Source organism: Ursus maritimus, unplaced genomic scaffold (genome assembly GCF_017311325.1).
Source record: "Ursus maritimus isolate PB19 unplaced genomic scaffold, ASM1731132v1 scaffold_21, whole genome shotgun sequence".
NCBI classification, from domain to species: domain Eukaryota; kingdom Metazoa; phylum Chordata; class Mammalia; order Carnivora; family Ursidae; genus Ursus; species Ursus maritimus.
In genome coordinates, this window is record NW_024424564.1 from 10797042 (window position 1) to 10823544 (window position 26503).

The window sequence follows — 26503 nt, forward strand, 5'->3', positions numbered from 1 at the left end:
CATTTTGGATAATGACAAGGATGACAGGTTTTAGCTGGCAGTGATTGCCGAGAAGAATGTTTTAGTGTTTTCTTTGTGGATGAAGTTAGGGAGCACTCAGTTGAGCCCAGGCTGCAGAGCACTGCGGAGGCAGTCCCAGTCAGCGGCGCGCTGGGCAGTAGCTTCATCTAGGTTGAGTGGGTGGACATTGGGCACGGTATCCAGGGTTAAGCCTTTAAGGGAGTGAAGTGAGTACAGGCCTCGTTTCAGAATAAAAGACTACATCACACTTGCTTCAGCTAAATGAACCAATTGTATCTGTGTCCTTAAACAGATAACTTTATTGGGACATGGTTAAGATCACAGTGAATAAATTTTTTTGTTTAGGATTCTTTAGCATGGTTTGGCTGAAAAAATTATGTACTTCATGTACTTTTTAATCTCATGCTTGAGGAAAGATGGTTAGATGTCACATGTTTTATATAAAACATGAAATGCTGAAAATTGAACTGTGTGATAGATTTTACGTCAGACATATTGCAGTTGCTGGTGTTGGCTGTGACTAGTGGTTAAAGGGTTACAGAAACTAACTCTGTCTTTTTCATTGAAGGACTATTGGAAGTGTACTTCGTGCAATGAAATGAATCCTCCTCTTCCACCTCATTGCAACAGATGTTGGGCCCTTCGTGAGAACTGGCTTCCTGAAGATAAAGGGAAAATACCTGAGAAAGCCAAACTAGAAAACTCAACACAAGTAGAAGAGGGCTTTGATGTCCCTGATTGTAAAAAAACTGCAGTGAATGATTCCAGAGAATCATGTGCTGAGGAAAATGATGATAAAATCACACAAGCCTCCCAATCCCAAGAAAGTGAGGATTATTCTCAGCCATCAACTTCTAACAGCATCATTTACAGCAGCCAAGAAGATGTCAAAGAGTTTGAGAGGGAGGAAACACAAGACAAAGAAGAGGTTGTGGAATCTAGTTTTCCCCTGAATGCCATTGAACCTTGTGTGATTTGCCAGGGTCGACCTAAAAACGGTTGCATTGTTCATGGCAGAACAGGACATCTTATGGCGTGCTTTACGTGTGCAAAGAAGCTCAAGAAAAGGAATAAGCCCTGCCCAGTATGTAGACAGCCAATTCAAATGATTGTGCTAACTTATTTCCCCTAGTGGACGTGGCTATGCAAGTGAGTTCTACATTTCTAACTATATAACCCTAAAAATTTAGACAACGTAAAACTATTTTTTTACATGTATCAAAGGAAGAAATTATCTGTACATGTAGATTTCTTCTCTAGTGTAATTTACCTACTTTGGGAGAGACAATAGTAAATACTTCTTTTAGAAAAATTTCAGTTTTGTTTATATTTTATATTTGGGCTTTAATGTAATTAAAATTGGACATATAGCTCATCCTTAACCCTTACTCCTCATATTTTAAATGATTTCCATTCCTTAAAATTTAGAGAAGTACCTGATTTTAAAAAATATAACATTTAAATATAAGTTATGTACATTCAGGTTATGGTATGCAGTGATTATGTTACTTACAAAACATTCAAATCTGCAGATAGTTTCATTCACCATGCTTATGCATTAAATTGTCTAAATTTTTAGGTTTAGTATACGTATATTATTTATTGATTTATAAATAAAATATTAAATGATTAAGAATTGTTTCAAGAATGTGATTATTGGATCTTATAAATTTTTTTTGGTAATGGGTTTTAAAATGGAAATTATACTTGAATATCATCTACTTGGGTAATCAAAGGTACGAGTCTGAATGTGCTTCTGTTTTTGGGAAGGCCAAGACTGCCCACGGTGGCAGTACGCATAGTAATGGACAGCTCGACGCAGTCGGCAGCCTCCAAGGCATCGAGTAAGACTCAACTTGAGAGAATGATGTTACAAAGCTTAGTAGGGCCATGAAATGCTGTTTTCCCCTCCCATTAACTTATATTATCATATGGCAAGTTGGCTTAAGTCGTTTCTCAACAAGTAATAGTGAATGTTCTGGAAGGGATGTAGCTGGGGCAGGGCGGGGAGCTAGAACTAACCACCCTGCTTCTTGTCAGCATGAAAAGCCCTGTTGTAATTTTCTGTAGTTTCTCTGCATCCTCTCTGAAGCTAAATTCCACGGGGCCAAGAACCTGTGTTTGATTGTGACACCATATGTAGGTGATCAATAAGAGTTTATTGACGGTCTCAAAGCATTGGGACCTATCTTGAAATTGACTTCAGAGCAGGAGTCTGTGGGCTTCGAAGTCAGACCAGGGTTAGCTGTTGGCATCATTTTGTTCACCTTCATTTTTAATGAAGGTTTTAAAGGTACTGATTAGCGTGAGTGTGTAGACCTCTGTCAAAGGCGGCAAGTGCGAGTTGCCGTGGCATGGTGAGCACAAGTTCATAGTTGCGCTTGCTCGCTGTTTGGACTTCGTACTGGGGTTTGATTTCATCTTTACAGAAAAGTGTTTCTTCAGCTTAAAAAAATACTGTTTAAAAGTTTGTGGCCATATTGTCTATCATACAGAGCCAGTTTTCACTTATATATAGTAGGGAATTCCTGACACTTACAAGTACTGCTTTAAAAAGATAAATATATGAAAGCAGTAGCACGTAGGGTGCTCAGAAGTGTTGTGAGTATGTTCGGTTATAAAGTAGACTGTTAACAGGAAGTAATAAAAAGCAGAGCATAGAACAAGAGGAGTCTCCAGTGCAAGCAGACGGGAGACTCCCCGCATGTTCAGTAATAGGTAATACGTTTGAAATGATGTGTTAAAATTGTTAGAATAATATTTTGGATAAGTAGAATAATATTTTGGATAAGTAGACCATAATTGATTATTTTTAGGAGACAGATGATCCTAAAACATATAAATTTTTATTGTTCTCTTTTAAAGCTCTTCTTTAGAGATTCGTGTTTTTAAAAATTACGGACATTGGAGCACCTAGTGGCTCAGTCGGTTTGGCCGCTGCCTTCGGCGCAGGTCATGATCCTGGCCTCCTGGGAGTGAGCCCTGTATGGGGTTCCCTGCTCAGCGAGGAGTCTGCTTCTGCTTCTCCCTCTCCCTCCCCCACCCTTGTGCTCTCTCTCTCTCTCAAATCTTAAAAAAAAAAAAAATTGATAGACATTTTCCTCTTATCCTGTTTCAGTCCCACAGACCTGCTGTCAAAATATAACTATTTAGATGTCCTGCTAATAACTTAAAGTCAACTTATTACAGTAATATCTTTCACATTCCAAATTGCAAAATTTGCCTTTTTTTCCCCATTTTTGTTACTGTCATGTTAGATGAATTCCATTTGAACATTTCTCATTTAAATTTCAGTACATTTATGTGTTAATTTTGGTCCACACCTTTCCAGGTCACACCCTGCTATTAGGCCTTCTTCCAAGTCAGTGAAACCTACCTGAATTGACCTCCCTGCCTTTGGTCTCTCCCATTTTTGGTTCATTTATTGATAATTTACAGATAGCTTCATGTTGGTTCCCTGATTTAAATACAAGAAAAAAAACTTGAATAATTCTATTTCTCGTTGAATATTATCGCAAATGTTCTGGGTGTTCATTTTAGACTTTTAGGCTCCTCTAACGAAACAGCTACTTTTCTTTTCACCACCATACTCTTAAACACTTTTGCTGCAACAAAGTTCATTTGCATCCTCTCTCATGAGTTATTTTTATTCTAACGGAGTGGGAAGGGCTAAATTCCAATAGATCTGGTACTTGCTCTGTGACCTTAGAATTAGAGCCAAATCTATAGAGCCTACGGTAGGGCCTGGCAGGTAGTAAAGAATTATAAATGTTAGCTTTTAATACTTTTCTGACTATTAGCACTCCAAAACCCAGCTGAATCAGCCTTGAATTAGCCCTTTTTTTCCTTCTGTACTGTCTCAACTCTGAGGTACTTTGTTCACACTTAAATTTATTGATATGTTGCTTTGTATCTTCTCTCCAAAAGCAGGTCGTGACATCCGTTTGTACCTCCCCCGCCCCCAGCAGATGCCTGTGTAATGCGTTGTGTGCACAGTAAGCATTCGGTAAAGGATGATTGCCAAGGAAAACAGCTATGTAGTTTTCTCAAATTTAGAAGACGAAAAGACAGTTTTAAAAAATATCCAGGAAAAAAGTCTGCAATAATTGCAATAAATTACCTCAAAGGCAAAAGAGAAACATTCGAACAAAACCATGGTTTTCAGAAGTTGATACGGTATCAGAACTGTAACAGAATTGGTAAAGCTTTGCTTAAAACATCCCTCTGTTAAGTTTTTCCACCTTTTCTCACGTTTATCTTGTTCTTTTTCAAGAGGCAAGTGAGAAGACCAAATCTCTTTAGTCAAACACTGTTCTGATCACCAGGTGGAAGCGCTGCTCCGGGAGTTCTCGCGGGCATCCTTCAATGGTAGGTGGACCCCTACGGGACAGCACGCTCCCGCGGAGCTTGCTGGGCTAGAGAGCAAAGACCTGCTGGAGCTCTGCTCTCGCTTGTTAAAACACGAACTTCCCATCTTGGTCCTGAAATCCTTCAGTATTCATCCTTCAGAACTTCATGTCCGTGGTCAATAAGGGAAGACAATTTTTAAATGAACGTTCACTTAAGTAAGTGTTATTTCAGCATGAACTCTGAAAATGTTTAATGAGTGTGTTAAGAAGGTGTAGCGATTACCTGTGTGAACTGGTGCCTCTAAAATTTGAGGTTCCAGTCGTTAGATCATTTGCTTTTCCCTCATTATAAAAAATAGAAATAGAAAATTTCTGCATAATAGAAACTTTCAAAAATGAAGTCGGAAAAATAAAAGCACATAATTCTGCCATCCAAAAAATGGACTAATCACTTATCTTACTTCTTTTCCCTATTCTAATGTTTTAGAATTTAGTCCATTTTAAAACTATACCTTGCTTTTTGGGGAGTAATGGACCCTCTAAGGAACTGCAAATATTGAAGTCTAGCTAAAATGTCCCAGGGAGCTTCTGCCAAGGGGGTTACTATATATAATGAATTCTCTTTTGAAGATAGAAAACCTTTTCCCATTTACTGAGTTGAGATAGTCGTCGTTTTTTAGAAATTGGTACCTCTAAATTAGCCATTTTTTTTTTAAGTTTTTATTTATTTATTAGAGAGACAGCCAGCGAGAGAGGGAACACAAGCAGGGGGAGTGGGAGAGGAAGAAGCAGGCTCCCAGCGGAGGAGCCCGACGCAGGGCTCGATCCCAGAACGCCGGGATCACGCCCTGAGCCGAAGGCAGACGCTTAACGACTGAGGCGCCCCTCTAAATTAGCCATTTTGTACTCAGCCATGTCTCATTTAAACTGTTATATACGTGTTTTAGAGGGCAAACTTGAGTCTGTCCTTGGCTAGAAATTTGACATTGGGTTACAGTGATGAGGGTTAGAGGCTATTAATTTTCCAATTCCTACAGAAGGCAAATCTTTGCTTATAACTACACTCTGTTTCAAAAGCACTTTGAAATCAACAAAATTTATTACTTGGAACAAAAGACTTCTCCCTATACCAGCATTTCCCAAAATATGTTTGGTAATCAAGGAATTTAAGTTCAGAGGGTTGGTACTAGGCTTAACTATTTAAAGAAATGGTTCTCTGGCTTAGTATGTTTGGAAAATCCATTTCTTTCCTGCATGATTTCTCAGAGCCTTCACTACATTACTGTGCATTCTGAAGTTTGCAATTTTTTTTTTTTAATCAGAAGGCACATTTTTCACCCATCATCTGCCCCATGGTACAGTGATTTAGAATATAACATACACAGCAGGATGGGTATATATCTTAACTGTCCTGGAGTGACTGGGTTTTGAAGAGTTGTTGCAATATTATTGCCTCATAAAAAGATCATTACATTTGGTCTTGTCCAGGCTTTATTTGGTGGTAATCAGTTCTGTCTTGTATGTGGACTTCGTTACATTTGCATATTTGTTTTTAAGGCAATGGTAATGGAAGGAAACCATATTCATTGCTTACACGAATATTCTTTATTAAGAATCAGGACGGGCACCTGGGCTGGCTCAGTCAGTTAAGCGTCTGCCTTTAGCTCAGGTCATGATCTGGGGGTCTTGGGATTGAGCCCCACATCAGGCTCCCTGCTTAGCGGGAGTCTGCTTCTCCCTCTCCCTCTGTCTACACCCCCCACCCTGCCCCACTCATGTGCACTCTCTCTCTCAAATAAAATCTTCAAAAAATCAGGATTATTCTAAATTTACTAAATTCAGAGGTAGTGATGGCCCCTACCCCATAAACTTCGTCTTAGACAATTTGTGCAAGTTCTTACTTATAGAAGAAAGTCACTGAGAAAACTTATAAATCAGCTGTGAAACATCTAGAAAAGGCTGCGGAGTAGTTCACGTGCCAAAGTAGGATACGTTGTTTTGTGGCCAGTTGAGTATCTGCTTGTTAGTGATAGAACGTAAAGTCTCTAATGAAGTTAAACTCTTTCCCTAAACTTCTATTTTCGGTGTTGTGAGGTGGTTTGTTGTTGTTGTTGTTTTTTGGCTCTTCAATCATTTTCTCTCCCCTTCCCCCCTGTAAAGTCATGAGGAAGATATAAGGGATGTCGTAAAATAGACAACTGTATCGTCACTGTAGAATAAAAAGCAAACTTCTTAATAAGCAGTTTCCCCTGTTGCAATGAGACAATATGCTGTGCTCATTTTTTCTGGATTTCCTAGGAAAAGGCATTTCCAATCCAGTATCAGATAGTTTTACTTTCTAAAGCTAGAGGTAACTTCTTAGAGCAGCTTAAAAAACATTACAAATGCAAATTCGCTTGCGGAACAAAACACAACAGTGATTTCTTAGACTTCCAAAATACTAAGAGGCTTTTAATATTTCTGCTCTGAATGTGATAATTAAGCACCAAAATCAAACGGACACTTAATCTGTGGTGGGGACTTACCATTTCTCTAAAATACTCCTTTCCATTTAGATTCATTCATGTTCATTTATCATAATTTAGATACATAGAAAAAGCTGTTAGTTCAGGAGGTTCCTTAGCTCTTACTAAATGCTCATTGCAGCTAGCCGGTGTTTCAGTAATCAGGTCAATTCTGTTTGTATCTGAGACAAAAGACCTGGTCTTTAATAAGGTTTATCATGCTGCCTTCAAATTATTTAACACCTAGTGTTAATGATCCTTTTTCTGCTGGGGCGAGTACCAAAAAGGACATCAAAAACATGGCATCTTCAACTACGGCTTTCGATAGCCACAGAGTCAGTCAAGCAGTGGCCTTCCTTTAACAGGTAAGGAAACCGAATGTGGGGTGGGTATGAACTCGGGGTTCCTGCCTTCTCGTTAAAATTTTACTCCCGCATTCTGTCGTCTTTTCTCTGTCTTGTAAACCTTTACCATGTTGTTTCCTCCATAAAAGGAATTCTACCTGAACTGGGAACCCGAGGAGTCTGCCCCCAGTCTAAGAGGGTAAGGGATAGGAGGGAAGATGGCCTGTGGGGGATCTGGGGCTCTGGTCTGCGCATAGTTGGAATTGCATGGTGGTTTCTCCCCTTGGACACTTAACTTGGTTAGTGGAGATTGAGTCATACTAAACCCTCACTACAAAGTTCACTTCTGAGCACTTTGCTGCAAAATATGTACCCTGAACGTGCTCTGTATTAAATTCAGGGTTGGTTTAGATTTGGTTTGGAGATTGTTTTACTTGTCTCTAAGTGATTTTAAGTTTGATAAAATTTCTGATTTTAAAAACATTATTTCCTTAAGGAATTTACATTAAGGCTCGTGAACCAGTTCAGATTTTGGTTCATGTCCCTTTGAAAATGGGTATCTTAGAAAAGTTAGGACTCAGGATGTCTGATTGAAAAATAAGGCTTGAAGGTAAATCGAGTTCTATATATGTTTTGTAGCAAACCAAAATCACTTCTGTAATATTAATACATACTTTCAAGTGTATAATAAATTACTGTTTATTTAAATAAAAATGATCCAGATATTCAAAAGTTATTACCAGACTTTATAAGAGATAAAAAGGCTACCAATTCTGTTTAGAATAACAAGTTAGATTCTGCGCATGTGGAATGAGCTTGGTCCTGGAACAGCCAAGTGCCCACGAATCTCCCATTCATTTGTGGTGCTCGCGCATTCCTCACGTACTGAGCAAGGTATAGTTTTGTGTTTAGGTCCTAGAGAACTTGCAGTTTGAAGAACCAAGGCAACTCACATTCCATGAGCAATACAGAGCACTTAGAAATCTGCTTAGGAGTTGCTATTTTTTGGTTTGATGTTTCTCCCCTTAATTCTTACATAAAATGTTTGAAGATATGGTTAACTCTCATGATAATGGAGAACAGTTGCTTCAATTGAGTACTAATGGTAAAAATTTTGTTTTCTGATAAAAAAGGTAGCTTGTGTTGTTAACAGGTAACACAATACATTTACTATGAACCTTAGGATAAATGTATTTGACTTTATTTGTTGATACATATTTGAAAACTCTTTAGTCAGTGTTGCTACTGAGACGAAATGACTCAACGCCCAACACAGTGTCTGGGAGAGACTGGGTTTAGTAGGTTCATGGAACTCTTTGTTCACTCATTCATTCAGTTTCTACTATGTACGGGGCTCTGAAGATAAAAAAATGAAATTTTCAAATAATTAAATAGATCCTGGCCTCAAAGCTCACATTCTATTAGGGAAAATCACACATGAAAGTAGATCATAATACAGTTGTAAATTCATAATAGAGGTAACCCATTTAATTTGAGTACCGAAGAGGAAAGGTCCCCAGATTGACTGGGAGGGAGAATGGACTGGGAGGGATGATGGTCAGCAAAGGCTTCCTGGAGGAGTTGACACCTGAACTGAGTTGAAGGGGCGGCAAAGAAAACGTGGTGGGTCAGAATGGCGCTCAGACACGGGACGCAGACGGCGCACTGAGTGCACACGAACTACAAGCAAGTTGACTGTTGTTTTTTGTTTCGAGTAGACCTTCTTCCCCAGTGCTGCGCGAGGACGGATTTGAAGAGGAGAAGGCCGGGCGCGGGAGACCGTTCAAGCTGCTGCAGCGGTGCCAGTGAGTCACGGTGGCCTCGACTTGACGACGTTACTAGCCATGGAGAGAGGGAGAGTCAGCCAAGGTTTATAATTCACGTCGATCTTTAGTGACTGATTTCTCCTCCTCCCTCAGCCCATATCGTCATCAAGGATGACTGTCAGTTCCTAGTTTGGTGGTGCCAGAGACCAGTACAGGGGGAAGAGCAGCTCCAGGGAGAAAAATACGTTCAGTTTCAACACGAGGAGTTTGAGGTACCTGCGGGTCCATCCGGTGGGTGCGTACAGTGGGAAGTTGGACTTGAGTTTGCAGCTCAGGCAAGGGGCTCGAGTGACACATTTGCAGGTCATCGGCACAACAGAACTGGCAGCTGAGTGCAGAAAGGAGGGGCGCTTAATTGATCTGTGGTTCTGGGGCTCTGTAGATAGAACCTCGCCATCCATCAGGCCCATAGTTTTTCTTGGGCCACTGAGACGTGGTTGCCTCTTCCCGCTCCTCTTTCCTTAGAACATTCTTGCAGTGAAGTATTCCCAGTCCCGTCGTCATTTCTGCCTGCGCCGAGAAGTAATTACATACGGCCCTGCCTGTGTCTTCACATACGGCACGACGGCCAGGGTTCGTAGGCGGTCGGGAATCGGTGGCTGCTCACCTTCATTGCTTACGTTCATCTGGCTCTCCGTAGACAGAATCTGCTCCATTTTTTTCTTGCAGGAACTTCTTTCTTGATCCTCAGCTTTTTCTTACAAAGTTCTAAGACAACTTCAAGATTAAGTGTAAGTGGACAGTACTTGAAAGGTAGGTGTATTCCATTCATCAAGATTAAACCATTCCTTTTGTTATCACCACACACGGCTGGTTGTGGTTTGAAAACAACCGTTTCTCTTCTTAGGGAAGGACCATGGCGTTTCTTTGGTCCAGGTCCCGCAGAGGGAGTTAAGAGTTGCAGTAACCTGGTGTGCATAATCCCTGATTCCAGGTGATGATGGGGCTTGTGTTTCACATTTTGCTTTATTTGACAAATATGTGAAAGATAGTCACTAAGAATAAGAACAGACCAGGCTTTGTTGCAGCTGAGTGGCTTGGCAAATCACTATACAGAGGAATCTTAGGACATGAAGGATTTGATACTGGGATAGAATCCAGTTGGCCTCTGAAGGGAAGTAGAATATCCTTTTTAAGAGCACTAAAGTTCTGGGATTTTTCTGGAATAACCACCTTTGTGAGGTATGGATCGTGTCCAGGGACTGTAACCTGAGAGGAAACAAAAAACAATCATCTGAGTGATTTCAGATGTTTTGTGGTGCCAACACTAAAAACACTGAAATCCACCGCTAAAATGAGGCCTTTATAAACACACGTAGCCAGCTGCCAGGCCTCCCAGGCTAGTAACGGCTTCAGGCCTGCTCACTGAATGAGTTGTCCAATGCCTGTTGTCCCAAGTTATGAAGCGAAATAAAGACAGGTCCTTCATCTGGAGATGTAAGCTAGGAGAAGGCAGCCATAGACTGATTCTCTCCCCATCATTTTTATGGAGAGCAAAGGTAAAGAGCTGACTGTTTCTCTTTGTTCCAAGTCTGTACTTAATATCCAGATTGGGTATCGAGATTATTTATAAGTGGAATTCTGTTCCCAATTTATTCCATTTTCCTTGCAGCTGGTCTAAGTTTATTGCTTCCTCAGAAGGCTTTGATTTTTACCTGGCTTTCTCCCTGAGTCTGAATCTTCAGCTAGATTAATTGATTGATTGATTTTTGGTGGAAGAAATCAGGAAAAATAGACAAATGCTAAACTAACTACAGAGGAGAAATACTTTTTTAAAAATAAATATTTATTAGAGATAGAGCGAGCGCGCCCATGAGTGCACCAGCCAGGAGGAAGGGGGTGGGGGGGGGGATGAGGGAGAGGGAGAAGTAGGCTCCTTGCTGAGCAGGGAGCCTGTCGCAGGACTCGATCCCAGGACCCGGGGATCATGACCTGAGCTGAAGGCAGACGCTTAACCAATTAAGCCACCCAGGCGCCCCTAAGAAATACTTTTATTATATATGGAGAAGGAAAAGAATGGGGGAAAATCATTTATATTTTAGTCATTCATTTCAGCTTCCGAAGTCTTGCCTTCGAACGTTGTCCTAGAACTAGTAGCTAAAGCCAACAGGTACGACGTTAATCTAAAAGAGGAAATGAATAATTCATAACTCTATAAAGGTGTGCCTTATTTTGGGGATTAGATTTTAGATTCTAATTTAGATTCATTACAATGACCCCCCCCCCCACGCACACACACTTTTTTTCATGGAATGGAAATATCACTGTAACAGGAAAATAAAAGGCCTTTTTTAGGCAAAAATTCACAGTGAATTGAGGTCTTTCCAGTTCTAGGAGAGATTGTTAAGAAGATTAGCAGTTGATGGGCCCCACTGCTGGGCTTTGTCGCAATAACCTATGGAACAGAGCAGCTGTGAATCCTACAGTTTTATGAACTGACAAACATGCCTTTTGTTATTTCACCTTTAGGACATAACAAAATACAAAGCCAGTTTTTACTACCGAGTAGATGACCGCCTTTTCCCAGGAGTTGCTTCTACAGAACAACTGCTGGTCACTGGCATCAGACCCACTAAGCAAAGCAGAAGAATCTTGAGAGTCTTAGAGAAAGTCGTATCAAGGAGGAAGAGGCACGATCTGGCCAACTCAATCAGGTACTTATTCATTTAGTTCATTCACAAATCCAAGCCTCCCTCTAGGAATAAATGATTCAAACATCTTCATAGAATTAAACCTGGGACTTTACTTGCATTGATTGGAACTCACCATCATTTCCTTACAAAAGGGCTGCAAAATATGCTTTAGATAGCGGTAAAATTAGTGGATCGAATTTTATTTATAATGAATTCTAAGGAACTTGTATCCCAATCCATTTTTTAATAGCAGAAATTATGTTTCATGAAATGGGCGTTGAAATGGTATTCCATGAAGCTTGGAAGTACTTTGGCTACATTGTTTAATTATTCTTATTAATAATCAGGTTCATTCCATCTTTTATCATAGAACATATCGCAAGAAATAGATTTGGCTTCTATTAAAAACACTGCCAGTTGGGAAAAAAACATGATTTGTTTGGCATGTTCCTTTATTCCCACCTCTCCCACTCCCTGCCAAATGCAAGTCTGATGATGTCCTTTCCTTCTGTCCTGATGTTTCTACTTTTGGGACTTTACAGACTTATTCCAGATTCCTTCTGGGTAAGTACTGCAAGTTCTAAAATGTTTTAATAACCATAATGAGGGCTGTATACTTACATTTATTACATAGGACCCAGGCAAGAGAAGAAGATAATACTCTCCAAATTTGTTGGTTCTATAAGGGCAGATATGTTTTCTGTCTTGGACTTCTACAATTACATTGGGTAATGGATTTCCATTCTGATCAAAAACTTGACCCTTTACACCTGCAAGACAAAAAGAACATTAAATATTAACACTACATTTTATGACATGTGAAAAAAAATTTTTGTAGCTATTTAAGAAAAATACACCCAATATTTATTAGGCTGTTTGGATGATGATGATGATAAAGTATTTAAGAGCAGGTTAACCTTCCCAAAAAACTGAGAAATAATGGTCATATAACATTAGTTTCAGATGTACAACATAATGATTTATTTGTGAAGTGGTCACAGTATATCTAGTTAACATAATTCAAGATTTTTTGTTTAGAGTTTTTATAAATGGGTGTTAGATTTTGTTAAATGGTTTTTTTCTGCATCTGTTGGGATGATCATATTACCATCTTTCATTCTGTTAATGTGGTATATTACGCTGATTGATTTTGCATATTTTGAGCCATCCTTGCATCCCTGGAATAAATCCCACTTGATCAAGGGCCTTTCAATATATTGTTGAAGTTGCTTTGCTAATACTTTTTTGTATTTTTGCATCTATTTTCATCAGGGATATTGGCTTGTAATTTTCTTGGAGTAATTTTCTTGGAATGTCACTGGTTTTGCTATCAGGGTAATGCTGGCCATGTAAAATAATTTTGAGAGCATTCTCTCCTTCTCTGTTTTATGGAAGAGTTTGAGCACTGGTATTCTTTAAATGGCAGAATTCACCAAGGAAGCCATCTAGTCTTGGGCTTTTGTTTGAATTAGTAATCAAAAACATGCCAAAAATCTCTTACTAGGTCTGTTCAGATTTTCTGATTTTCGTGATCCAGTCTTGGTAGGTGTATGCTTCTGTGGATTTAACTATCATCTAGGTTGTCCAGTCTTTAGTCTTTTATGATCCTTTGCATTTCTGTGGTATCAGTTGCAACATCTCTCTCATTTCTGATTTTGAGATCTTGCTCTCTTTTTCGTAAAGCTTTACCTTTTCAAAAAACCAGCTCTTAGTTTTATTCATTTTTTTCTACTGTCTTTTTAGTTTCTATTTCATTTATTTCTGTTCTGATCTTTGTTTCTTCCTTCTTCTAACTTTGGGCTTATTTTGTTCTTTTTTCAGTTCATTGAGGTGTAAAGTTAGGTTGAGTTTTTTTTTTTTTTAATTCCAGTTAACAGTGTTATATTAGACTCAGGTATACAATATAGTGATTCAACAATTCTGTGAGATCTCTGTTTCTTAATGTAGGCATTTATCCCTCTGAACTTCTTAGAACTGCTTTTGCCGCATCCCATAAGTTTTGGTATGTTGTATTTTCATTTCATTCAGGATTTTCTCTTTTGACCTACTGGTTGTGCAGTAGCATGTTGTTTCATCTCTGAATATTTCTGAATTTTCCAATTTTCTTCTAGTAATTGACTTCTAGTTTCATACCACTGGGGTTGGAAAACAGTTGAAATGATTTCAGTCTTTGTAAATTTTTTTTTAAAGATTTTATTTATTTGAAAGAGCAAGAGCAAGAAAAAGCACAAGCAGGGAGAGGGGCAGAGGGAGAGGGAAAAGCGTTCCCCCACTGAGCAGGGAGCCTGACGTGGGGCTTAATCCCAGGACGCTGGGGTCATGACCTGAGCCGAAGGCAGACGCTTAACCACTTGAGCCACCGCAGTCTTTGTAAATTTAAGACTCATTTTGTGGCATGACATATGATTTATCCTAGAGAATGTTGTATGTGCACTTGGAGAAAATGTGTGATCTGCTGCTGGATGGAATGCTCTATATATGTTAAGTACCATTTTCTGTCTAGATGACCTATCCATTAATGAAAGGGAGATATTAAAGCCCCTTACTGTGATTATATTGCTGTCTATTTTCCCCTTTAGGTCTGTTAATATTTGCTTTATATAGTTAAGTACTCCTACGTTAGATCATCTTGTTGGATTGACTCCTTTATAATTCTGTAATAACCTTGTTTCGTATTAGTCTTTGTCTTAGTCTGGTCTAAGTGTAGCTATTCCAGCTTTCTTCTGGTCTCCATTGCATGGAATGGGTTTTCCACCTCTTCACTTTCAGTCAGTGTGTGTCCTGATATCTGAAGTGAGTCTCCTGCAGGCAGCATATATAGATGGGTGTTACGGTTTTTAATTTTTACTTATTTTTTTTTTTTTTAAAGATTTTATTTATTTGACAGAGATAGAGACAGCCAGCGAGAGAGGGAACACAAGCAGGGGGAGTGGGAGAGGAAGAAGCAGCCTCCCAGCGGAGGAGCCCGATGTGGGACTCGATCCCGGAGCGCCGGGATCACGCCCTGAGCCGAAGGCAGACGCTTTAACGACTGCGCTACCCAGGCGCCCCATAATTTTTACTTATTTTTTTATCCATCCAGCCACTCTGTCTTTTGATTGGAGAATTAGTCCATTACATTTAATTACTGATAGGTATGTACTTATTGCCATTTTGATAATTGCTTTCTGGCTGTTTTGTAATTCCTTTGTTCTTGTTCTCTTCCTTCACGATCTGTTGGTTTCCTACAGTGGCATGCTTAGATTCCTTCCTCTTTGTTAAAATGTATAGGTTTTTGCTTTGTGGTTACCTTGACACTTACGTAAAACTGTAACAGTCTATTTTAGTTGATAATAACAAGATTGCATTCTAACCCTTTGCAGGTTTCTTCCCTCCTGCCCACATTTTACATCTTTTTATCTTGAGTATTCATTAATTATTGTATTTACAGTTATTTTTGCTACTTTGTCTTTTAACCTTCATAATAGTTTTATAAGTGATTAACCACTACATTACATTGTTCTGAATTTTATTCAAGATTTACCTTTACCAGTGAGTTTTTCTGTTACTAATTAATACCTTTCATTTCAGCCTAAAGAAGTTCCTTTAACCTTTCTTGTAAGGCTGGTCTAGTGGTGATGAGCTCCTGAACTATTTGCTTGTCTAGAAAATCCTCTCTCCTTCAATTCTGAATGACAACTTTGCCAGATATTCTTGGTTGTCAGTTCTTTCAGCACTCTGAATATATCGTGCCACTCCCTTCTGGCTTGCAAAATTTCTGCTGAAAACCTGATAATATAATGGGAATTCCCTTGTATGTAACAAGTTGTTTTTCTCTTTCCACTTTTCAGATTCTCTGTCTTTAACTTCTGCAACTTGATTATAATGTGTCTTTGTGTGGGTCTGAATTCATCTTATTTGGAACTCTCTGACCCTCCTGGATCTGGAGGTCTGTTTCCTTCCCCAGGTTGGGAAACTCTTCAGCCATTATTTCTTCATATAAGTTTTCTGTCCCTTTCTCTCTCGCTTCTCCTTCTGGGACCCCTAGAATGAGAATGTTGGTATGCTCAGTGTTGTCCCATAAGTCCCTTACGCTCTCTCCGCTCTATTTCATTCTTTTCTTTTTGCTGCTCTGGATTAGTTCCATTGCCCTGTCTGTCTTCAAGTTCACTGATTTTTCTGCTTCATCTAGTCTGATGTTGAGTGAGTCTGTTGTATTTTTCAGTTCTATTACTGTATCCTTCAGCTGTGTGACTTATATTTGGTAGTGTCTTGTAGTACCTCTTTGTTGAAATTCTCATTTTGTTCATGCATTGTTCTCCTGAGCTCAAAGCATGGTCATTATTTGAACTCTTTATCTCCATTTCAGTAAGGTCTTTTTTGAGGCTTTATCTATCTTATTCTTTTGTTTGGACTAGATTGCTCTGTTTCTTCATTTTCTTTGACTCTGTGTTGGTTTCTATCCATTGGGTAAAACAAACAGCCGCGTCTTCCAGTCCTGGAGGAGTGGTCTTTTGTAGATGAACCTCATCATTCAGCTCTGCCCTAGCTCCTGGTTGTTTCTCAAACCTTTGTGATTATCTAAGCAGCCACTTTATTCTTAGTGGTTCCCTGTAGTAGAGATTTTGCCAAGACCTCTCAGTACCTAGATTCAGGCTGATTGATTGTATGCCAGACCCTCAGGCAGAGGCTTTTATGCAAATAAACCTCTTTCAGGGGAAGACTGGGGGATGGATGTGTCTCCCTGGTCCCTTTACACTGAGCCCTGGGGTGAGAGCCAGTTAGAACCATGAACACAAACCCCACTGGCTACCAGAGCTACTAAGAGGTATCCCCTGGGTGGTAGCCCCCAAAACTTGGGCACCGGATGTATGCACAGACTCCCTTTGGGGAGAGACTGGTGAGCTGGAGGGAGGGAGCATGCAAACATGGTGTCTGCCAGCCTCCATCTGTGGAGAGTATTTCAGTAGACCCCTAGCAGTGCGTTAAAGTAGCTGCCTGCCCCTCAGGTCAAAGCTCTAAGACCAGCAAATAGGTCTTTTTCACAGAAAAACGGCATCGAAATTTCAGTTGGCTGGCTCTGCACTGGGCCCTGGCAGGCAGCCAGATGCACCTGTGTGGACCCTTTAAGCACGATTTCCCAGTTCGAGTGTCTCGTGGATGCAAGCTCTGTGGCTTTCAAAGCTAGGTATTTTCAGGGATGGTTTCTTGGTTGTAGCTTTTAAAAGCTGGGGTGCCAGATGTGGGGTTCAAACCTTTTGCTGCTCGGGGAGAAGCTTGGAGTTGAGTTCCTTCGGTGTGGGTTGCTGCAGGAGAGACGGGGTGAATGGCAGGATCGTGTCCCAGCCTCTCCTACTCATGGCCATGTAGGGTTATTCTCAGTCACCCGCTGTGCAGCCATGGCTCAGGTAGTTTCTGCATTTCCCTCAGAGGAAATGGTCCCATCTGGAGCTATAGATCCGGTGCGTCTTGGGGAGATGAGTTCAGGATCCCCCTGCACTGCCATCTCGAACCAGAACTTGGTAAGCTTGTTTTTGATGTAACTTAAAATATAGTAAGCTAACAATCAGATTTATAGGCTAAATTTGCTGCCAAATAGTCCATTTGTAGCACCTGTTATCAAAATGAGAGAACACAGACCAACCTAAATCCATTGCTGTCCTTTCCAAGTTGCTTACTCAGTCACCAAACTACTACAGCACTGCCCGCAGTAGTGTCCACTAAATCCTAAACTAAAAAATGCCAGTGTATTTACAAAAAGTGGGGGAGTCGGTGGAGCCTGGGACTCTTGATCTCGGGGTTATGGGTTTGGGCCCCACGTTGGGTGTAGAGATTACTTTAATAAAAAAAAAAAAAAGCCAGTGTATTAATTTACAGTAAGATACTTACCTATGTAAGGGACTCAATAGTTTTGTCTCATGGTCAAACTACATGGGAAACAATTACAACCACAAGATTGCTTGGAATCATAGAATCGATTAATGGTGTCTTATTACTAATAACAGGAGTGAACATTTATTGTTAGTATATTTCAGACTCTACGGCAAATGCTTAACGTGCATGTTCTCCTTGGATCCTCCCATCAACTCTGTGACGTAGGCAACATTATCATACTTTTACAGGTGAGGAAACTAAGGCTTTGGATTATTAAATAACCTTAACCTCCTAGAGCTAAGTGGTACACCCTGGCTATAAGTCCACACTGAACCTGATACCATTCCCCTCACCTCAAAATTTCAGGAGCACAGTTAAGAAAAAGTCATTTTAAAATGTTACATTTTACCTTCCAGTGTGTTCATTCAGTGACATATCATCTTAAGAAGCCACAAGGTAAAAATAACTCTGAACTATCTCCATTTTACTTAGTAATTATTTATTGGAGCACAAAGATATGTGGCATATATTATAGTTCCTTCAGAAAAGTTTAAAATGAAATGTAAAAGTTTTGACACATAGCAACAAAATCTTTGTCTCAAACATTAAGGAAACTTCTGGGTGACCCAACTTGCCTTTAACTTTCCTGAGAAGAAATTACTAAATGCCATATTTCCTTCTTGCATATTCAACAGATAATAGCAGCTGTGAACCTCTATTTTCAGGTAATGTGTCCTTTTGCCTCTTCTAAAAGTTTCCTTTATTCTTACTACTTGGTATGTGTCCTTTTGATCTTTAGGTGGGACCCAACCATAAACATCAGTCATGACTTAGTAACCCAATTATGCATTTATTCATTGGAAATCAGTGGCATTATTCTTTGAAGAGATATTCCCATCATGCCCTTCTTAGGAGGTCTTTTGACACATTAGGTAAGTACCAGTCAGGTATCAGTGTAAATCCCACATCACTAAACATTCCCAAGACACCGTATCATCACCTGAAAATGGGAGTGATAATGTACCACCTTCCAGGCCTTTCCTTCCCAGACAAGGTGAGCCAGAGACATCCAGATGGGTCAAAGTCTCAGATGCATCTTAGCAAGTGGTGAAGCTGAGCCACTGAATGCAACACCACGTGACAAATATCAGTAAGAAGGTGTTTGCTCCCATCATCCCCAAGCAAAGACCGTCTTAGGTTCTCTCCATTTCCGTGTGTAGTAGGAAGACAAAGGAAGACAAGTCACAAAAACCACACTATGGGTTTCATTATTAAATTAAATTAGAAAAAAAAAGCCTGTGTCTTAAACCACAAGGGGGCAGGGTTGCTGTGCTTATATATATATTTTTAAGTAGGTCCTGCATTCCTGATTATAGGGACAGGCAGATATTCTTTATAAAACCTAGTATAAATGGACTTGTAAGCCCTCCAAATTAATAATAGTCATGCTATAATGTGTATGTTAGTTAACATTTTACAAAGTCCTTCACTGGCATTATTAGGTCAGCATGATACTCAGAGCCGACCTTAATTCAGTGCTTGGAAAATAACCTTTACAGCTAGACTGAAATTCTGAACAGAGTAGTGCAGTTGTGTGTGGCATATTTTTTGTTCAGCTGCACTCCCATGTTGATGGTGATGGAGAAATTTTAGAATAGGCAGAGTAACACTAAATAAATAAAATAGAAAGGCTAAATTACTGTGTGCTTCAGGAGGAAAATCTAGTAGCAGAATACCAGAATATTGAGAGGACCCACTAATCTAAGATGCTGATGAAAAATGACTTAACATCCCTTATATGAAGTAGGCTGATTCCCTGTGATATGTCTCAGCCCTGCGAACTCACCAATAATCTTGGTGCACCTGTGCTGTGGGGTGGGGGTGCTGGAAGTTGGGGAGAGAGGTGTGAAAGGGGGGAGGGGCATATATGGGGCCGAGGGAAGCTCTTATCCTTGCACTCAGCCCTGAACCCCGTGTCCTTCTGACTCTCCCCTCCATCGCTCTAGCAGGTGGAAAGCTTTGGGGTGAAACATGCAGAAAATTCCAGGAGTTGTGCAGTTAAGCAGCAGGCCTATGATGCAACCCTCCTCAACACAAACCCACACGTACTTGAGCTTGGCGTGGTAGCCTAACTGCTATGCTAATTTCTGAAGCCGTTCTGAATGCAGAAAAAGAACTTAAACCCTGGCAATGCAGACAGCCTTCCACACCCAGCCCACAGAGACGCAGCTTGGCTAAATAAGCTTGAACTGCACGACTCCATCACCATCGCAAGCACTGTTACTCTGGTAGAGTGGTTTTCAAAGCGTGGTCCCTGGACCAGTGGCAGCAGCATCTCCTTGGCAAAGATGCACCATGCAGGACGCACTAAATCAGACTCCGGGGCTGGGGCCTGGCGGTCTGGGTTTTCACAAACCCTCCAGTGAGTCTGCGGTGCAGGTTGGAGAACGACCACTCTTGCTCTGGTCAGTCTGCCCATCTATGATCAAGGCTAGACAGCTGTCAAAAGACTAGACGGGGAAGATGGCCAGGACCAGGGAAGTCATGTGGCAGAGTTGCAGGTGTGCGGGGTTTGAAGCTAATGGTGCTGGCTCACCACGCCAGGACTGGGAAAAACGCAAAATGGCACATCCAGGGTTCTCTGGATCTATGATATTGTGGGACAAGTGACAGGCAAACTGGGCATTTTCTAGATGGGTGATGATTTAACAGTAAAAACTGGTTTTCCTGGGTCTTTTGTAAGATTTCCTGGTCATTCGACATGAAAAATTTGAAGTACTCTGGATTTTCCACCCACATATTAAAGTAACATACATCACGCTTTCCCTTCTATGCACTGACGGGCATTGCATTTCTCACGTGCTGCAGATATTCAGGCAGAGAAAAGTGTTAGTCATTAGTTCTGGTACTCAAAATGAGGCTGTACCAGGAAAACAGAGGGGCTTGCATTTTCTCAACCCAAAGATTTTGCCAGATTCTACGTTTTGTGTTAACATAAATTAATAAAAAGAATCTTACAAACCTAGGTGCACCTGTTTTATATATTCAATCAATGAGGCCTTGTTTTTATTCCAGAAGAACGGAAGCTTCTCCTCATGAGGATATTTACAGCATGACAGCTCCAACGTAATTTCAAAACACTGGGCCCAGATGTAGTTGTAATCTTGCATTCCACCTAAACACAAACATTTCATTTTTTAAGGTCTAAAACTAGAATGGAGTCAAGTATCCTGTACCTTGGGGACAAGTCAATCAGACAGTTGCCAGGAAAGTACATGTAAACAGGAAAAGAAGAATTTGACATATTAGCATATAAACTCAGGACTTGATATTTTATTACGCAGGCACGAACAGGCAATCCTAACTACTCCCATGTGGGTACCTGGATCAGAGCAGACTGAAGTTCAACTGTGCAGCCACTGAGGGGGAGGGTCAGTCCTTTTTTGTCAATCAAACATTACAAAAAGGATTCATCAGCATACATTTCTTCTGTAAATTACATTCTAAACAGATATGGAATGATACTTCTAAAAAACTGTTTACAAACCATTCATAAATACATAATGTAAAGCCAAGTATACTCATTTAGAGAATAATGGCTAAGTTTAGTGAGCATTCGCTATGACCGGGTACCATTTGGAGCGTGTGTCACGGCAGTGACTCCCCAGGTCTTACAGACGAGGAGACTATCCCGGAGGGAAGTAACACGCCGGTGAGTGCAGAGCCCAGCATAGGCCTTCCAGCTCAAGGCCCGGGCTCCTGCCTGTGACACGGAGCTCCTCTGGGCATGAAAGCCGGCCCGGCCGGCTCTCAGGAGAAAAGGGACTGCTGCTGCCTTTTGAGGCCACCAGTGCCCATGCTCACCTCCCAGTTCTCACCTCTGGAGACCCTATTTTCAAAGGGTTATAATCCTATTTCGTATTTTCTCAGATGCAAAACTTTTGATATTTTAAAATCTCTGAATTGGGAGGGGTCTTAAATTTGAAGGCTGAAAAACACCATCGTCATTAGTTTGGCCAGAAACATTTTCTTTTCTTCCTTGGTGGTACAGTGTATTTTGTAATCAGTGGCATCTTGGATTTGATGAAATACAGTAACTTTGAAGGAGGTACTTTCTGCCAGATTTTAATTTGTTACGCTTGATATCTGCCTAATAAAAGATGTATTCTCAATTCCATCAGGGCATTTGAATTAGAAAAAACCTCATGCTAAGAAAACAGTCAAAATATATCAAAATATTTAAGTAATATCTACGTAGGTCTAGATTCTAGCAGGAAGAATTCCTCTGTCCTTTGTATTTACTTACCTTCTAAGTTTTGCATCTCTCGGACCTCGTTTTCACCAAGAAATGAAAAGGGAAGAGAGAAACAAACCCGAAGTCCTCTCAGGTTGGACGGCTGTCAGGCCGAATTTAAAGGGCAGGACGGGTACAAAGCGCACAGGAGCGGGGCTGCTAGGCGAGAGCGTGCACGGCTCCGGCTCCGGAGAGTGCGAGTCCGGCCTGGGGACAGAGCCCCCGCCCCGAGCAGGAGTGCTTTGTTCTAAGCTTCTCAAAGGAGCTCGCTCTGCCTGCTTCTCTTCTCAGGACACACCGCTTACACACGGGTCCCCTTGGGGGCACTCCCCGACGGCAACGCTCGGTTCCTAGCTCATCCCCACGCATCTGGATCTGCCCTGAGGGACAGCTCCGCCCTGCGGCAGGACGGAAGCCTCCGCGGTCTGAAGAGTCAGGAGCATCCCGGGGGCGACAGAGAGAAGGGTGGGGTGCTGCGCTGTCGAGCGGGCCCTGCTGCTCACGGTCGTGGTCTCTGCTAATCTACGTTACCCGGAGAGCCGGCAGAGAGACACGAGTGCCGGCCTGTGCAACAGGACGGCGCAGCCCGTGCGTCCACGGTGACGACTGGGAAAGGGGCCCGTGTGCCGAGGGGCAGCCTCCAGCTTGCTGCGGGCAGGCTCCGGCCAGCCAGTCTCCAAGGCGGCAGCTTCCACCGGGTGATGGAACCCAGTGCCCGCCCACCGTCTCCCCTCGGGCTCTCCCGCCCCAGGGCCCTCGACAAGCGCGAGCTCTCCTACATCCCTGGGCTTGCGCTTACAGGATCCCTTCTACGAGAACATCCTTCCCGCCCCCCAATACCCTGATCCCTACATGGCAGTCTCCTTACCCCTTCCTCACCCAGCCTTCCTGTTCCAAGGGCAGAAAACTAGAACCCCCTTTTCCCCCCACCTCATATCCACCTGGAAAAGTGCTTTTGTTCAGCTTGCAAAGTGGCTTTAAAAATCACCATACCTCATGTGAAAGTTCAGCCTATTTTACACACTGGATGATCTGGCGATACGTGGATCCCTCCTATCTCGTGGCCCTAGGTAGCTGGGTTAGCAGCTGTCCCTGGTGGACGTGACAGAAGCGTTACATTTCTCCAGGGTCTTCTCTACTCCCTATTGTATTCTGCCTTTCTACCTCTGTGGCACACTGTACCTTTTCTAAATCGCTTATTTTTATTCTAATTACACTGCCACCACAGTGATTTACTCGCATGTTGCTCTTCCCTGTTAAGCCTGAGGGTAGGGGCTGTGTCCCGCTCCGCTCTCTTGGCAGAGTTCCTGGCTCATGGTAGGTGAACGCTGGGCGAGTACCGAGCAGCTCTCGGGCAGTCACCCCCCACCACTTCTGGGACATCAGCTGACGGAACACGACTGAAAGGACGGCACCGTGCCCAGCAAACTGACAACTTCTGGGGTCAACCAAAGCCAGCTGGCAGCTGTGGATGAAGGCACTAAGGACAATGCTAGAAGTGAAGAGAAAAGAAACTTACCTTTGAGTGGATACCAAGAGTAGCCATTCGTGATGCCATTGGGAAAGTTCATTTTGTTTTTACAGTGGTCTCCTTTCTTCATGGTGGGATTTCTTGAAGCGTAGGTATGTGCAAGGTGTTGAAAAACATCGTCGTCGGGGGTTAAGCTACGGGAGTGTAACGTCCCCGTCGCTGTGTGGGAAAAACAAACCAAGGCCCTTCTGTTGGTGTCGGAGGTCGAGGAGGGTCGAGGAGCCACGTGGCGCCGTGTTAGCAAACACGCCCTCGCATCACGTGCAAAGACCCTGCTTTCCCAGAGGGACCCCTGCCCCCTCCCCCGAGCGCTCGTTTGTGATGAACAGAGTGAGATCACACCAAATAGATGAGAGGCATATTCCAACTCCTCCTGTATCGGCCTCCAAGTTAAATATCGTCTGAGCCAGTCTACTAGTTTCTGGAGGGCGCTGAACTTTCCTTCCATACTGGAGGGGCTGACTAAAGGCACCGTGCTCATTTTAAGTCCTCGTCCCACAGGGTTCTAAACGGAGTCCAATCATCACTTCTATGATTAGCAAAGAAAGGTAAGGTGTTCTGCTTTTATTTTCTCTCAGGCATGCTGCCCATGTGGGGTATTCTAACCCAATTTTCCTGCTTTTCCGATGAATCTCAACCCCATGGGTTGTCAGGTTCAGCCACACTGCCCATCTGCAGTGTATAAATTGTAGGAAGGGTGGCCCAGAGGTGAGAAAACGAGGCTCTTCTACCCCTGGCAGAGGAGGGAAGAAAGCAGACTTCTGCCCTCCGGAGACCGTCTGTGCAGTCGCACTGGGGACGGAGAGCCGGGCCAGGCCGCTGTTTGCTCACCTGGAACACCGTTGTCAAATGGGTAACTGGCCACCAGGGCACCGCCGTGGAGGTTGGCAGAGAGGACAAACGTCTCCGTCTTCAGCCACTCCATGACGGCCACAGTTTCAGGCTGCCTTGATACATTATTAAATTCAAAAGCATCGGGGAAATTTCTATTCAGGTCATAGTAGTTGTTGTTTTCCCTTTAAAAGAAAGAACATTTGAGGGTTTACTGATGGTATGTGAGGAAGTGGATTCATGCAGGGTGTATCCCTTTGGTTTGGGCTCCAGGTGTTCCTCCAAATGTGAACCCAGGGAAGGTGGACAGTTGTCCTGGCAGCCTGGGCTGAGCCACAGCTGGCACTCACGCACTACTAGCCCCTTCCGTGTGACCTGTCCTCACCAGTGGGAGAGTAGTAGTGTGCTGTAAGCAGGGCTTTGATAAGTGCTTGCATTTTGGGGCTTTTGCTCTTGGAACACTCCCTGTGGGAAGCCTGAGGCTCGGGTGCTAGGCCTGTGGAGAGTCCGCCTGGAGAAATGAGGAACCCGGGTGACAGCCAGAGTGCAGACTCCAGACGTGCCCCAGACTGGCTGTCTCTGCCAGACCCAGCTGAGGCTCCAGACAGGATGGGACAGAGACGGCCAGCCTTGCTCTGGCTGGTCCAAATTCCTAACTCACAGGATTGAGAGTAAATAAAAAGGTTTAAATCCCTAAATTTGGGGATGGTTTGTTACATAGCAAGTGATAACAGAAACAACAGGAACACACTACTTTATACAAATGTATTTCTGGAAAGTGGACTGGCCATGTTCAAATACTCTAGAAAAACAAAGTTGAAGGGAATCAAGTGGTGAGATTTTATTTATTTTTGGTAAAAGCAAACAAATGTTTGCACAAATATAAATGTGTATTAGACATCTGAGAAATTCTAAACTTCCTGAGGCGGATTGCAACAAAATAAACTTTAAATCAGAAATACTGCAAGATTCCCTCTTCCTTTTTGTTTTTTTTTAAAGACTTATTTATTTAGAGAGAGAGCATAAACGGGGGGGGGGGACAGAGAGAGAAGCAGACTCCCCACTGAGCACGGAGCCTGGTGCGGAGCTCGATCTCACGACCCCAAGATCATGACCTGAGCTGAAGTCAAGAGTCAGACACTTAACTGACTGAGCCACCCAGGCGCCCTGACTCCCTCTTCTTTTTTGGTTAGTTCTTGTACCGGGTTAATAAACCAACTGGTAATTACTGAGGGCCTAGGTAGGCCCTGGGGATTTAACAGTGAGCAACACAGGCTACAGGATTCCTGCCCCTGGGTAGCTTACAGGTTTGTAAGGAGAGACGCTGAACAAGAAATCAGACCTTAACATTTGTGCTATGAAGGTGAAAGGGCGGGTGATATGAACCAGGGGCTTACTATAGGATAGAGCAGGGAGGGAGTCTTCGCAGAAACACTGTTGAGCAGTGAGGGGGATGAGGAGTGGGAAATGAGGTGTGCCCAGTGCCTGAGGCGGGAAAGAACCAGGTCGGTCCAGGAGATGGCGGACACTCCAAGCGGCCGGGGCAGGGTGAGCAAAGGCGAGCAGCAGGGCGGGCACAGGAGTAAAGCGGGCTTCTTTGGGATTTTACTTTTCATCCTCAAAGCAGCGGCAGCCTGAAGAGTTTTCAGCGAGGCAGTGACATGACCCAGGCTGAGCTGGTTCACGAACCAGGCCCCGGGGCACGGTCTGATGGGGGTCTGGTTGTTCCACCTTGACCAGCCCATCCTTACCTTCCAATGCTGTAAAAACAATCAGGCTTGACGACCGCTTCAAATCCATCTGGGTTCATGGAGGGCATGAAGTGTATCCGGGTGTGGTTGATTAAGTTTGTGATTTCAAGGTCTTTTCCATCATTGGTTACGAGATGTTCAATTAAATGGAGCAGCAGCTCCCGCCCGACAGTCTGTATGTGTTAAAGACAGAATGGGATATTATTAGGTCAGAGGAAAAGAAGAAAAATAGTCCCTAAAGCACAAATTCACCGGCGAGGGATTCTACTCCAATTTGGTATTTGAAACCAAAACCAGTTGGGAGCCCACTGTTTCTCAAACACGTGGTGCTCTGGTAGGTGGCAGTCCCGGCGCTGAAAACCGTTAGTGGACATTAGGGGAAAAAATAAAAAAGTTAATTAAAAAAAAAAAAGGTCCCATCTGTAAAGAATTTACTTTTTAAAAAATGAATTAGGTGGGATAAAGATTATTCTGTTTCCGATTTGTTTCCCTTCCAAAACACTTTCTGGAGTGGAAGGGCAGGGGCGGCGTTACCGAGAGGGCCCCGGAGCGCAGCTCCATGAGGA

The 26503-nt window shown here is 42.4% G+C and overlaps 2 protein-coding genes and 1 long non-coding RNA gene across 11 annotated transcripts in view; 2 read left to right on the top strand and 1 right to left on the bottom strand.

Moving 5' to 3' along the window:
* Positions 1 to 2794, top strand: part of MDM2 (MDM2 proto-oncogene) — a 28527-nt gene extending 25733 nt beyond the window's left edge. For all 3 annotated transcript variants that reach the window (XM_008684272.2, XM_008684271.2, XM_008684273.2), the window contains one exon: positions 590 to 2794. In XM_008684272.2, coding sequence (XP_008682494.1) covers positions 590 to 1153 — 564 coding nt within the window. In that variant the 3' untranslated portion in view covers positions 1154 to 2794. The remainder of the gene's footprint in view (positions 1 to 589) is intronic.
* A 5702-nt stretch (positions 2795 to 8496) lies between these two features.
* The window catches only part of CPM (carboxypeptidase M), a 68711-nt gene continuing 50704 nt past the window's right edge, over positions 8497 to 26503 (bottom strand). The window contains exons 4-9 of one of the 2 annotated variants that reach the window (XM_040637244.1): positions 25938 to 26110; positions 24187 to 24371; positions 23344 to 23514; positions 20553 to 20705; positions 12299 to 12447; positions 8497 to 10253 (exon numbers count right to left, since the gene is read on the bottom strand). In XM_040637244.1, the coding sequence (XP_040493178.1) occupies positions 10011 to 10253; positions 12299 to 12447; positions 20553 to 20705; positions 23344 to 23514; positions 24187 to 24371; positions 25938 to 26110 (1074 nt within the window). In that variant the 3' untranslated portion in view covers positions 8497 to 10010. Of the gene's footprint in view, positions 10254 to 11032; positions 11168 to 12298; positions 12448 to 20552; positions 20706 to 23343; positions 23515 to 24186; positions 24372 to 25937; positions 26111 to 26503 lie in introns of those variants that run through there. The other variant, XM_040637245.1, reaches the window with a different exon arrangement.
* Positions 9897 to 20555, top strand: LOC121104396. 6 transcript variants are annotated; one of them, XR_005836681.1, is made up of 5 exons: positions 9897 to 9978; positions 11514 to 11698; positions 12048 to 12241; positions 17087 to 17178; positions 17682 to 20555. It is a non-coding gene; the product is annotated as an uncharacterized LOC121104396 (long non-coding RNA). The 6 variants fall into 6 exon arrangements; XR_005836683.1 differs by lacking the exon at positions 17087 to 17178; XR_005836685.1 differs by lacking the exons at positions 12048 to 12241; positions 17087 to 17178.